Here is a 14,910-nt window from a genome sequence, read left to right as displayed (position 1 = left end):
TCATGGCATCCAGGGAGAAAGGATTACAATCTTGTTGAGGACAGAGAAGATTTGGACTTTTGGCTCCAAAAGCATTCAGCACCATGCCTTGGATGTAAGGGATGTGTATTAAATATTTTTTCAATATTCACTTGTTGATATTATCTTATCAGTACTATAATTAACATGGGATTTGTGTTGCTAGTTCTTTCTTAGATTCTGAATAGAATTCTAACTCTATCCAGCATAGTCAATAAATAATGTAACAAGTGATGTTAAATTCCAATGAAATATTTTTAACACTTATTGTGTGTGTATATGCATGAATATACCATAAAGTGCATATGGAAGTCAGAGGACAGCTGTGGGAGTTGGTTTTCTCCTTCCACCATGTGGTTTCTTGGGATAGAACTCAGGTGGTCACAGAACAAAACAAAAACAGCTCAGGTTATGCAACATGCACCTTGCCTACTGAGCCATCTCTCCAGCCCTAAAGCAATATCGGGTCTTTCATATTTGTCAGGAATATCATTGGCCATTCACTGATGGAAATATTATTCCTTTATTTAAAAACACACATACAGAGACCAAATAAAAGCATGAAGATAATTTCAAAACTCAAGCTCTCCTTCAAAAAAAGTTAAAGTCACATGTATAACAACACATTTATATACTAAATAACTATATTTAAACAGAAGAAATAAATTCAGGTTATTATTTAGTCTGCTGTGTTGGATAAAATGTTAGGTGCCTGTCAGTCCTAACCCTCAAAGAACTCCCAATCTAATGACAAAATCAATACACAAAATAAACTTTTTTTTTTTTGAGGCAGGGTTTCTCTGTGCAACAGCCTTGGCTGTCCTGGAACTAGCTCTGTAGACCAGGCTGGCCTCAAACTCAGATATCTGCCTGCCCCTGCTTTCCGAGTGCTGGGACAAAATAAACTTGTATTTGCCATAATAGGCATGAAAACCTTCCCCAGTCGTCTTTGAAAGAAGTGAGTCCTATGACTTCCTCATGAAATAGTTTCATGAGAAGAATAAGCCACCTCTTCTTTTGTCTCGAGTGGCTCCATGGCATCTGCTTCCCTCAAGATTTTTTTCTAGTTTTACTAGTCAATCTTACCACAGAAATATGGCTTTACAAGTTACCTAATCAAACTTCCTATTTGATGGTTAAGTCTTTGAAGTGTGGGCACGTGAATTTGTGATTGCTGTTTGTCTCATTTAGAACATACTCAGTTTCAAAGAACAGACAGATACCCAGTCCCTGTTCATTTAATCAGTGATGATAGATAGACCTGGCTCAGAACTGTTTGGATTAAGACTGGAAACATCACCAAATATCAGACTTCTCTTTGGGTAGGCTTTCTTGTCTGCTTCATTTGTTCTGGTTAGACCTGTGTCTGTAAGATTTTATTTTGCTTATTTTGAGCGTATGCAAAATGTTCTCAAAGATCTCAGTAAATTGCCTCTTACTTTATTCCAATTAACCAAGCAGTCACTGTAGCGGGAAACGGGATTGTACTGGTTAGTTATTTTTAGGTGAAATTATGTTACTTTGCTTAAGGAGGAATCACACACTCCACAAGTTGCCAGAGCATGTATGGGCCCACGGGGGAATAGACCTGGGGGAGGGTAGGCTATGATCAGATCTGGGATAAAGTCTAGATGAAGGCCTCACATCCAAACTCCGGTCTCCTCTGGTTGGGCAGTTTCGGTTAATTACAGTAATGGCCCACTTAACGACTCTATCTAATTTATATGAAGTCCAGAGGCCAATGGCTCCTTCTCACACTCATGATCCTCAAGAGTTGGCCACTCTCTTCACTTTGTTCCTGTGGACGCGTGTCTTCAGTGTTTCTTCTGCTTGGGCCTGGCTGGTCTCCTCTGCGCTCTCCCGCTGACCCCAACACAATCACAAGCCTAAGCTCCCTCTCAGGAAAACCTCACTTCCAAGGCCGAATCTTTTGTGGGGCTTCTCCAGGTCAAGTTCGGAACTTGCTCATCAAGGCTTAACTTGCCGAGGCTGTCTCTGGTTACAGCAGGCGCCGGGCTCAATCCTTCCCCAGAACTCGTCGTCCGCGTGCGGGGCTCAGGTGGGACGTGGGCACGCTCAGGTGAGCGGGCTGATTAGCGCGGCGTGAGGGGCTTCGCGCTTTTCCCAGAGTCCGCCCTCCGCAGCTGCGGCTCCGCAGCCTCCCGCGTCCGGCGTGGCTGAGCCCGGGAATGGCTCCGGGTGGCGAATGCAGATGCTACCCAGCTGCGTCCCGGTCGCGGCACTTCAGGGCGCCGCGAGCGTGAGGAGACGCCCGCTGCCGGCCGCGGGCTTTGTCCGTCCGCCGCCCCGCCCCGCCCCGCGCCGCGCCGCGCCTCCCCGCCCCCTCCGCGGTCCCACTTCCTCGGCGCGGGAGGCGGGAGCGCGCCGGGCAGCGAGGGGTTAAGCCGACGCGCTTGAGGCGCGGAGGGATCCGGAGGCGAGCGGAGCTCGGTGCTGAGGCCGCCTCAGCGAAAAAAAAATGTCCGCCTGAGGAGACCCACAAGTTCTATCGGGGGGACCGCCAGCCCGCCCGGGGAGCCACGGGCGGCTAAGCCCGAGAGGCGCCCGAGCCGTGCGGACCCAAGCGCTCGCGCGGGCCCGAGACAACCGAGCTATCGGCGGCGCGAGGGGGGGAAGCCTGAGCCCGCGCTCCCGGCCAAAGTGAACTTTAATCGGGGAGGTTGGATGCAGAGCCCGGGCGGCAGGTAACCGCGGGCGGCGGGCGGGACGCGCGGAACTCAGGTCCCTTTGTACCGCGCGGCGGAGCCCGGGGCCGCGTCCAAGTTGCGGCGCGCGGCGGGGCGGAGGCGCGAGCCGCGGGGTCCAGGCCCGGGCAGCGGCGGTCGGCCTGCGCGGCGCTCGCTCGGGGCTCGGCGCTCGGGGCCCGGGAGCCGCCGAGCCCGTCTCATTGTTCCGCGAGTCCAGGGCAGGGCGGCCCAAGTGGGAGGAGGAGGCCGGGCCGGAGTTTGCCGTGCGCGGACGAGCGTGGGGCGCTTTCCGCCACCCCGGGGACCCCCGCTGGGGACGTCCGGGCCGCAGACGCGGGCCTGTGAGCGGCGCGCTCCCCGCAACTTGTCAGCTCTATTGTTGCCGAGCGAGTGAGTCACTTGGTCTCCGGGTCGCCGCCGCTCTCTTGCTCCCTCGCTGGGCGCGGGCTCGTTCCGTACTTCGCCTCGGGGGACCCCGAAGCCGAGCTACCTCGGAAACTTGCGGGAGCCACCGAGCCACGCGTGGGTTCCCGCAGCTGAGCGGTAACCGGCTCACCCGCCTCTGCCCTCGCTCCCCTTGGTGGGGATGCGTGGGGGTCTGGCGTGTCTGCCGGCGCCCCCCAGCCCCGAGCGCTGCCCCTCTCTCTCTCTCTCACGTCGGGCCTCCGGGTCTCCGCCGCTCAGCTTGTCTTCTCTGCCGTAGGACCTGCTAGAAGTGGCTGAAGATGAATCCCCAGCAGCAGCGCATGGCCGCGATCGGGACCGACAAGGAGCTGAGCGACCTGCTGGACTTCAGTGCGGTATGCGAGCTTTCCTCCGCATCTTGGGGTTCTGCTGAGGTTTCCCGAGATAGCGAGCCAGGGAAGAAAAGGGGGAAAGCGACATGGCAGCAGCCAACTCCATCTGCTTTTCAGCGACTGTTCTGAGGGCTGGAGTCCAGCTCCCCCAAGTTGGACACCTGAACTTTGATGTAATGTCTAGACTTGGAGATTTCAAACTTTAATGCCAGAGGGGTCATTTGATTTAACCAGTTAAAAGAAGAACAATGCAATCGTGAGCTTTGGTTGAGTCATTGCTTAGCTCTGATGATTATTAGGGATTTTAGACTTTATATGAAAGAGATTTTTTTTTCTTCTTAAACTCTTCTTAGTGTTTACCTCCCCATGAGTTCAAGTGGCTTGTGGTACCTGAAAGAGGTCAGCTTTAGAAAAGTCAACCTAGAGCTAGAATTCCCAGCCTTCTGAGCTGAATACTTCAACTATGCATATGCAGTGTGTATATAATATGGAAAATGATTTAAAAATAAAAGGTGAAGCCACAGAGCCGATTGCCCTTATTTCTTACTAGTGGTTTGCATTTCAACGTTAACTGCTCCTAGAAGGCAGGGCCAATACCTGTTGTATTAGAACTGTTATTATCTTTCCCGTATGTGGCAATTTTATCGGACATGATTCTGATTGCAAGTGCTATTAAGTAATGCTAATGTAATGAGAACCACTTAGGGCCAAAGTGAAGATCATGGGTAAAAATTTACTGTTTAAACTTAATTATCTTGAAATCTTGCCCGTGGCTGGGTTTTCATAGCCAATATCACCAGTTTTTCCAAGCAATATTAGTAAATAATATCACTTGTTATTGCCATGCTTGGTTTGAATGTATCTTCTATTTTTATTTCAAATTCTAAATTAAGAAACTTATTGATGACACTTGGAGAACTTTTCTTTGCAAGGAGTATAGAAGAATTTCAAGATTAACAGATACATTTGGGTTATTTTGCAGATGTTTTCTCCACCTGTTAATAGTGGGAAAACAAGACCGACGACACTGGGAAGCAGTCAGTTCAGCGGGTCAGGTAAGACAATGTTGAAGATCAGAATATATATATATATATTTTAATAGAAGGGCGTAAAGCATTTTAGTGTGTGTCACACCATTCTGTATACTGTGTTGGGTTAAAATTACAAACTGAAAAAAGTCTCAAACTTGGAGGATGTCATAAAAATTCTTTGATATGTTTTAGAGAATTTCATCATGGATTTAAAGTTGCTTTCCTTTTGTGAATGTTAAGATTGAAAATTGTTTTGAGCTTGGTGGATTGTGTCATGATCGTATTTAGAAAAATGACTGAAGAAGGTGCTCTGTGATTCATTTGTGTTCTTTTATGTATACAGACATTTAATGTATTTCCTGCTCATTAGTGTAATTAAATCCCGGCTTCTAAATGGATAAAAGTATTATTGGTCTATGTGTATAAAAGGTAGAATTGAGACAAACAATAGTTAGTACTTTGTATTTATTTTAAAAAATGCTCTTAAATTGGAAATCTTTGGGAAATCAGCAATTTTGTGAGCATTAATTTAAAATGTGAATTTTATGTTAGAAATAAATGAAATCTTAGATTTATTTTAAATGACATCTGTTAGATGAGTGAAGTTTTGTCCTGTAATTGTATATTAGGACATTTTTAAAAGTTAGATTCCTAAGCCAATACTATTAATGGTAAATTTGTTTGCGCTTGGTATACTGTTTTATTGTTACTAAGCACTGCCCTAACTTTAAGAAAACTTAAAATTTAAAAATAAGTGTTCCAGAGTAGGACATATTCTATTCTGCAGAAGCTATAATTTCTATATCACTTAAATTTGTTCTTCACTGCCCAAAGAGATGGTGAGAAAAGCACTGAGAGCATCATCTTGAGTAAACGGGCTGTCAGGTCTCTGGACAGAAGCTCAGTCACTGCTTTTTGATCAGTGCTTTTTGTTTACCCTCGTATAATCATAGCTGGTTTCTAAAGGGCTGTGAGAGCAGAACACCTGGGAATTAGGTCCATTTTATAACCAGGTGTAATGCTTTATTCTATTTCCACTTCATATTTAAAAAATGTTTCTGTTTAAAAATCTCACATTAGGTTAGCCATGTTTCATTTTTTACTATGACATTATAGCATGTGGAGAAACTATAGGATGCCTGTCATTTACCATATCATATAGGAAAATAAAAAGCATTTTTGGATTTCATATAACCTAAGGCTAGTATTCTTGATTTTAAAGATGAGAAATATTAGCCAGATTCCCATTCTTCCACCTCTTTCCCCTTTGCTAGTAATCACTGGAGCATTTTCTGCTCCTGAGATAGAGGGAGAAAATGATTTGTAGAGAAGTTGGCTGTATTGCAGCCCTATGCTAGCATTTAGAGGACATGCTAATTTTTATAACTAAGAGTTTATTGTTATAAACTTCTAGATTTACTTTTTTAAGACATGGTAGGTGCCTGGGGTGCTCTGTGAGTTCTGATTGCTGTTTCATACTGTAGTTTCTACTCAAGTTGTGGAAAACATATGTAGCTGGCCATTGATTAGGATAGGAACATTAGAAACTTGTAAGAGCATAGTTATACTTATTATAAGAATTATGAGGGACTTTTGATATGAAAATGTCTGGTGGATTGTAAACATGTCACTGGCATTGACACTACTCTGCAAGGGTGTGTCACACAAATATTTGTGATAGAAGTCACACTCATTTCTCTGGATTAAGATTTTATTTGGACTTAAATTTCTATATTCTGTGAACATAGCGATATTTAGCTGTGAGCTTTGTTTTAAAAGAACTGTAGTAAAAGATAGTCCCTTCAGTAATTGATGAGAAGATTTACATTTTGAAATGAGAAAATTGTATGAGGTTATTTCACAACAAAATATCTGGTGAATAGAGTTTCTCTGTAGCCTTTCTTATCCCTAGTGAATGTTTAAAAGAAGTTGGCACAGTGATATTATTCTGTGTATGTACTGTGCATATATCTTATTGACACTTGAGTAAACTGTGCTGATTTCAAAGGATATTTGTAACATACTCTAGTTTCTGTGGATGTGCAACATATAGGATGTGAACACTTTATGATCCCTTTGAAGAGCTGCTTGTAAAGACTAGAGGTTTTTGTCTTTGGAGTAACATTTGTGACACTCATCTTTTGCTTTGTGAGAGCTGCAGTTTATAACATGCAGTATTACATTCTCTTCATTATTTGTCTCTTTAAAAGAATGACTTAATTTTGTAGTTGATTATTTTTGAAATACAATCCAGATTATCTACAGTACTTTTGTATTTTCTTTTTACCTGAAGTACCCAATATATTCTGTAGAATGAGATGTTCCTTTTATCTTGTTTCTGAAGCAAAACAACTTGCATAGTAGCTGGCACTAGAGAGTGTATTTATTACTTGAATCTGTACATCTTCTTCAAGATGTTATTTCCTTTGCATTATAGTTTAGACTGTAATTTAGTTCATTTGGTGTGTTAGGGTGTGTGAGATGTTCCATAATGACCTTGTGAAAAGTATTACTTTGGTAATGAAAGGTGGGGTACACCAGCTTTATGTATAGTTATTGGAAACAATTTATACATCTGAGTATAGTGGCTCACACTTGTAATCCCAGCTCAGAGGCAAAGTCAGGAGGAACAGGAATTCAAGGTCATCTTTGGGTACATAACAGTTAAAGGCCATTGTGGGCTACACGAGACTCTGTTGAAATAAAAACAAGCCAATATCACAAACAACAGCAAAAAAGGGAAAGTATCCACAGATCAGAGCTCCTTTCCTCATTTTCCTCCAGTGGTAATTATGTCTTGCTTAAGTGTAGCACACAGTGTCACAAATAGGGTATTGAGAGTGGTAGGGTAAGCACATCCTTATGCTGCCCTTTCATAAGTGAATACACCTTCCTAGTAATTAAAAATATCCATAATATTAAGTATTTACTCTCTCTATTATGTATGATAGGATTATTAAGTGTGGCCCCATCCTATAGCACTTCAAGTTGCTATAGTGAAATTTGAATACATCTAGTGAGAAAAAAAATACAGAAAACTGAGGTTTTACTAATGTGTTTTAAAACTGAACTATAATACAAACAAATGGTGGTTTTAGATAAGAAGGAAACTAAGTTGGCGTGTCACTCAAGGTGTTTTTCAGGTTATGAAGGGTATGTGTATATCAGTTACTGTTGAGATTTAGGATAACTAAGTTTTATCCTAAATAAATAGGTATATCCTAAATAAATAATAGGTATATGTTATGACTCAACATTTTAGATATTGCTCTACTGATGAATATGCATGGGGACACATAATATTTTAAGTTAAAATGGTTTATTAAGGTGAAAGATAAGTAACAAAGGGTCTTTTAGGAAAGCTTTGTAAATGAAAGCACACACTTGGGAAACAGGACAATGAAACACAAGATTGTAGCTGTGAGCACTGTGCTCTTGATAACAGTTGCTGCAGTGCAGTGCCCCTCATCAGAGCCCAGTGCTTGAGACTTGTTAGTTACACTAGTGAAATGTGCTTGTAATTGTTTTTGTCTTTTCATCTGCAGCTTAAATAAAGATTTATATTTATGTCTTTACACTGTCTTTTGGTATATTGTGTTTCACAATGGTTCTTTTGGATAGGAAAATAAAAGCATTTAGCCTTAATTATAATCACAGTTGTTTCTGTGTTTTGGTTTAAAAGGATCATAGAGTGTACACGATTAATAAAGCCAGGTAGTCTTTTCTGTTCTTAAACAATTGGTAATCATTCTTGAAGTTCACTGCCTGCTTTATTGTTGAAGACTTGGGCATCTTCTTACAAGAGAGTGCTGTTAGATAGAGGTATTTATTAGGATGCATTAGGTAGGAGCAGAAGAAGGAAAGAAAAGAGATTAAAAACAACAACAACATAAACAAACAAAACCTGTTTTTGGACAGTGCAATAAGCTACCTTAAAACAAAATAAAAAACAGCAACAAAAGATCAAACAGGTGTAAGATTGCTTTTGGGTGTCACCTGAATGTTGAAATGACAAATCTAATGTGTTTAAGGAATTAAGTGAGAAAAACCAACATAGCGCCACAGAAGGCTAGTGAATGGTATCCCTGCTTTGTTAAATAGTTGAACCATATGATTTTCAGTCAGATAACCATTTATTAATTACTACTTTATGCAGCCTGGGAAATAGAGAAGATCATAGACTGGAAGTGGTGACATTTTATTGTTTAGGTGTAAAGATAAAATATAAAACTTTAAGGGTAAACTTCTGTACACACAGAATATCAAAAACTGTATATTAATGTAATTTATGTTGCCTATAAGAGGGCTGTGCTATAGAGTGAAGGAACTAGCTTAACTTAAAAGGTTTGATTTATTGTTGACTTGTGAAGGCAATATGCAGGATTAATCAGGGAAGGGGAGAACTCACCTTTCAGGAGTTGGATAGTATAAAGTAGTAATTTGCTGTGACTACAGGGTCTGTACAGTTTGAGAAAAGTGAAGTTGGCTTCATCTGATTGCTGTTCAAGAATTTATATTTACAGACTATTATCTGGAGCTGAATTTGTTAGGGTTACATTCAGATATTATCACTTCCTACCTTAGAGGACATGGGTGAATTACCTAACCCCTGTATAGGCTACTGTTCTTAATCTGTTAGGTAATAGCTACTGGTAAGTTTGTTATAAGGGTCAGAGGAACTAATAAATGGGAAGCCTCAAGAACAGCACTTGGTATGCAGCAAGTTGTGGCGGAATGAATTGTTACTGGGAAGGCACTGGGATAAATAAAACATTTATTCAGGAAGTTGTACTAATCTAGAGATGAGATAGATACTGAGGTTTGGATTTAGCCATAGTGTTTTTGGGAAGTAGAAAGAAAGAAAATACTAGGAGTTAAAGGATTCAGAACTTGAAGAGTCAGAGTTCTCTGTGGGTAAGAGAGATGGCAACAAAAGATTGTCATTCTGGCATGTTTGGAGGATGGTAGTTCTGAAAATAATGAAGATGAATTGTTTTGAGTCTTAAATTTAACACAGCCTACTTGGGGAAGTGTTCAGTGGTAGAATAGTTAACCCAGAATGATAAATCAGAGTGAGTTTGAGTCTTTGTGTTGTAAAAAATCCAAGCCAAATAATAAACAAGGCATACCACCCCCTACACACTCCCCCACCTCAATAACAAAAGACACATACAGATTCAAATGACTGGAAACTCGGCTAATTTGGAGATTTTTGAGGGGAACGTGCTGAGAAATTTTTGAGGAGAAAGTGTTGTTTTAGAAAAAAACAAAAGAAACAACTCACCCTTTATATCTATGTATAAAATTAATATATAGTTGTCAACTGTCAAGAAAATTGGAGAACAGGAAAAAAAAATTACCCTTATTTCACTGTCCAGAGAAAACTGTTAGGTTTTGATTTATTTCTTGTAGTTTTTTTTTCCCCTCCTACCTAGATGTGCTGTATTTATGTTTGCCAAGGTGAAATCTTAATGGTAATTCCACTTTATACCCACCCCTAAAAATTCACTCTATAGTCTATTATAAGCATTTTCTCTCTTGTTATATTCTCTACCAACTTGGTTTAAAATAATTGCATCTCCTGCAAGGAGTAGATGCAGCAATACTACAGTTTTCTGATTGCATGAATATAGAGGTTTTGTTAATTTTCTTTTTCACAAATAATGTAATGAACACTTTGTACATATGTGTTTTGTATATATGTGTGTGTATGTATATGTGTGTGTTTATATATGTATTTCCTTTGGTAAGGGATAGAGTTTTTTTTCCTCTGTATCTATGTTATAATTTGGGAGTTAATGATTCTGTAGGGAAATGAACTCAGTGAGATAAATGATGAGGCTAAGGATTGATGTTAATGGTGGATTTAGTGGCATATAATCTGACTTTGGTTGATTATTTAAGGTAAAAGTACAGATGCTTACTAGCATGAATGGAGTTTTGACACACTGGTGTTATTTATAAGGAGTTTATGCAGTTATTGGAGAGAATTCCCTGTAGTCTTTGACTTGTTATTGAAATGCTTATTGACTTGCTTATTGAGATGGAGAGGAACCAGTTAAATTAGTGAGAATGTCCTTGAATTCTGGCTTTTTAGGAAAAACTCAGGCTTTTCAGCAGAACCATGTAGTGGGTGGAGTTGACCTTCAGAGCAGTGCAGTTGGCCTGGAATTCAGGCTTTCAGTTTATTAGTAATGTGGCCCTAAGCACATCATTTAAATCCTCTGAGCATACTTTTCTTATTTGTGTAAAGTAGATAATACCTATTTTTAGAATCCTAGTGAGGATCAAAGAAAGTTATTGTGTATTTTGCATACCATAAAACTAACATAAATGGTTACTTACTACTATTGTGGCATCTTCCTCCCCTTTTCTCTTAAACAGAATCTCACTGTGCTGTCTTAGAACTCATTCCATAGCAGGCTTGAATTTATGGTAATCCTCCTGCCTTGACCTCCAAAAAGCTGGGATTACAAGCATGAACTACCATGTCCATCATGCAATTTCTTTTTAACTAGAATTTATGGGAACATTAACAATAATGTAATAATAATAATAATTATAATTAGTATTATATCCAGTGTTTATTAAATTGTTATAATAGGTATTGTTCTAAGTAGTTTACAGTATTATTTTTGTGGTGGTAGAGTTGAGTAAATACCTCATGATGGCAACATATCAAGCTGCTCTTTTGATGGGATAAAGTTAGATTTGTTTTTACATGTTACATGTATAAGATGTAAGAAAACCCAAGAGTAGCTTTGAAAGTATCTGTTTACTAAGGAACTTAACTGCTGTTTATTTCTCTTTCTTTAGATTGTTTCTTCTTAATGTTATTTTGTAGATCATGTACTTCAGGGTACAGAATAGTGAATGGAATGAGTGTACTTTTTGCAAACCTTACATACTATCCCTTAGATGTAGGTAGTGTTTTCTCTACTTGGATGAAATTCTTGATGGAATAAAAATTATATAACCTGAGAGAATAGCTGGGAGACAGGCTGGGAGACTGCAGAAGGTTTTGGGTTAGAGCATGGTTCTTGGCCCATGGCTCATGAACTTTTTTTGGTGGTGTTGAATAACCTTTTCACAAGGGTTGCCTAAAACCATCATAAAACATAGATATTTACACTACCAGTTAATAGCTAGCAAAATTACAGTTATGAAGTAGCAATGAAAATAATTTTATGGCTGGGATCACCACAACATGAGAGACTATTAAAGGGTCATAGTATTAGGAAGGTTGAGAATCACTGGGTTAGAACTTCTCTATGATAAAGAAAGAATACACTGCAAATTAGCAGAAGCCATCTTAACTAAATTTCATGTATTTTATTTCCTAATGCCTAGCACAAACATGCTTGTAGTAAAACTGAAGGATACCATGCTTAGCACCTGGACCTGCTTGCTCCTGCTCTGCTTTGTGTCTGGATGGGTTACTCACCTGCCTTCAACAAGGCCCAGTTCTAGAGCACATTGTTTAGCTGTCTTTCCTTTTTGTTACAGAAGACTGTTTAAAACAAGAACAGTTTTGTAGGTAGGACACTGTTAATTCATAAACTAAATCATGGGTAGATATGTTCATAATGTGACTGCCATTTGAACCTGCCTTCTGTTTCTAGTTAGGTCATCCTAGAATTAAAAAAAAAGAGTTACTGTTTTTATTTTATGTATATAGGCATTTGCCTACATAAGCCTGCCTGGTGACTATGGAGGCCAGAAAAGAATGCTGGATCCCTAGGAACTAAAGTTACAGATGGTTGTAAGCCATTCTGTGAGTGCTGAGAGTTGAACCTGAGCTAAGAGCCCATGCTCTTAACCTCTGAGCTGCCTTCTAGCCCCCCCATCCTATAATTTTTAAATGTACATTTGAAATGGGAAGAAAAATTCAACTTTTTAAAAATACCTTAATTTCTGTTCTATGTTTAAAATGTGCTCTCAGTGTTGCAGGTTCAAATCATGGTCTTAGAGTGACTGTGATGAGTCATTTAAGCTCTTGGAGGCTGCTTGGGGACTTAAAGATCACATAGAAGTGAAAACAGATTAAGGATTGGTGACTAGTCTTTTATTCTGTCTGACCAGGAGTAGAATCTTCAAAGTAATAAAACAATCTGAGATAACTTACAGGATAGACTTTCTTTCTTTTTTTTTTTTAAGCTTTACTATTACACCTCAAAATACTTTTTGTTTTTAAGACTGGAGATAAATAGACATGGGGGTTTATACCTATAATCAAAGCATGTAGAAGGCTAAAGCAGGAGGATTGTGAATTTGAGGTTAGTCTGGCTCTTACAGTGAAATCCAGGTCAGCCTAGTCTAAAGAATGCCAAACCAAAAGAATCAAAAGTTAAAGTTTGTTCAAGAGGCGATTTTGTCCACTGCTTTGGGGTTAAGAGGGTGACTAGTTTGACAATTGGATGGATGGAGCATCATTCTTGGAACCAGGTGGAAGTCCTGGTTTGGCAGTGCCCTTGCTTCTGGTGAACAGGGTCACATCATAATTTAGTGACTGTAACACCAGTTCGTTGGTGGCTGACAGAGGCAGGTTGGCTCTAATGTGACTGGCTCTTCCTCTCTCCAAACAGATCTGTGAGTATTTATGGGGCATGGCAGGGTTCGTGTTAGGAGCTACACTTTAGTCCTGGAAGCATACCTTGTTTTGAAGTTGTTGGAGATAGATGAAGTTTGCTTGTGCTACTAGACAGGAGAAAACACTTACCTCACTTTGAAGTTATAGTAGAAACATGGTATGGCTATATGTAGGTTCTGAGTTGGCCACTTGTGGAGCAGGCTTGAAGATTCTGAGTTCTCCTGAGTTCTCTGAGGCTTTGTTTGGAAGCTCTATCAAGTGAACCTGTTTTGTTATCTGGTCATAGGCTCATGTACTTTTTGGTTGCTGTTGCCATCCAGGTTGTTGTAAACTGTTTTGCAGTGTTGGTTCCAGGTTAGAATAAAGCTAAAGAGAAAGTTGTTCCCCCCCCCCCCCCATATTGAATCTCTTGGGGTTGGCAAGATAGGTCAGTGGTATAGGTGCTTACTGCCAAGTCTGATGAGCTGAGTTTGATCCCTGCAACACACTTGGTGGGAAAAGAGAATTGACTCTCTCAAGCTGTCTTCTGACCCCCATATGTGATTTGTTTTATATTTGCATCCTTACCCCATAGGAATAAAAAGCCAGCCTATTATATTGAATCTCTTGGTGAGAACACATGGACAGCTTGGATGGATTAAAATGTTGCAGTTAGGCAGGTATCTGGAGGCATTTCCAGACTCCTTCATGTCCTTAGTGTCACTTGTCTATTTTTATTTCAGGTGAAGTGTGTTTTGTTTGCTGCAACTCCCATTTCTAGGCCATAGGTGCATAGTTGCTGAGTTGTAATTTAGAAACCCAGAAAAGTCTACAATTTTTATCTACAAATTTAGCAGATAAACTGCACTATTTTGCTGCTGATATGTGGCTTAATATGAAGAGAGGCTATTGATACTGTTTATGTCCCCAGTTTTTGCATGGTTATCAGATGTTGGAGCAGTTTTTTTTTTTTTTTGCAATTTTTAGCATAGTTGATATACTATATTTTCTTTTCTAAAATCTGAAAACCCCCACTTACCTAAACTTTTTTTCAGCTCACAAAAACAATTTCTTTATATTAAAAGTTTTAGACTGGGAACTTTAAATACAGAAAAAAAATTGGTAAATTAGTTTTATAACATTCTTAAGCTAGAGTATTTTCAGGCTCAATTTTGTTCTTTTAGGTCTTCTTTAATAGGCTGATTTAGGGACTTAGATTCTACTTTGAGTATAAGCTGTCTTGGATGTATGGGAAAACATCCAAGATACTCTGTTACTACTTTCATTCTTTATCCATTTTCTACAACCAGCATTAGGAAACTTCATTCCACCATACTCTTCCTGGATTTTGTCATTTTTCTGGTAGCAGAGAAGAAAATCCTCCCAGTTCCATGAAGAAAAGATGATACTTACAGGGGATTGATAAAGTCGCTCTTTGATTTAAAAAAAAATTTTTTTAAATAAGGTTTTCAGATGAATGGCATGATTTTTATTCTTGTGATATACTCATGGCAGTCTTTTATTTAAAAAAAGTCACGATTTTAATCAGTTTGCTCTTTAGAGCTATGGTTGGCTCTGTGCCACTACTGTTAACACAGCTATGGAAGCAATGAAACTTCCATAATGTAGTAGGGAATTGGGCTTTTGTAGAGTCTGCTCTGACTTTCCTATTTACTTAGCAAACCTGTTTGTTTTACTGTTCCTAGTGTTAATTGTCTGAAGAACCATGATATAGTATTGGATAATTAGCTTAGCTGGTACACAAAGCAGGCTGTATAGCCAAGGTT

At 39.9% G+C, this 14,910-nt stretch overlaps 1 protein-coding gene across 7 annotated transcripts in view; it reads left to right on the top strand.

The window, feature by feature from the left end:
• Positions 1–2,572: 2,572 nt before the first annotated feature.
• Tcf12 (transcription factor 12) overlaps positions 2,573–14,910 on the top strand; it is a 238,031-nt gene continuing 225,693 nt past the window's right edge. For 5 of the 7 annotated variants that reach the window (XM_051197923.1, XM_051197922.1, XM_051197921.1 and 2 more), the window contains exons 1-3: positions 2,573–2,723; positions 3,430–3,526; positions 4,506–4,578. In XM_051197923.1, coding sequence (XP_051053880.1) covers positions 3,452–3,526; positions 4,506–4,578 — 148 coding nt within the window. In that variant the 5' untranslated portion in view covers positions 2,573–2,723; positions 3,430–3,451. Of the gene's footprint in view, positions 2,724–3,429; positions 3,527–4,505; positions 4,579–14,910 lie in introns of those variants that run through there. The other 2 variants (XM_051197924.1, XM_051197925.1) reach the window with 2 other exon arrangements.

Source organism: Phodopus roborovskii, unplaced genomic scaffold (genome assembly GCF_943737965.1).
Source record: "Phodopus roborovskii unplaced genomic scaffold, PHOROB, whole genome shotgun sequence".
In the NCBI taxonomy this organism is placed as follows: Eukaryota; Metazoa; Chordata; class Mammalia; order Rodentia; family Cricetidae; genus Phodopus; species Phodopus roborovskii.
Note: the sequence above shows the minus strand (reverse complement) of the source record. Positions and strands in the feature narration are given on the sequence as shown.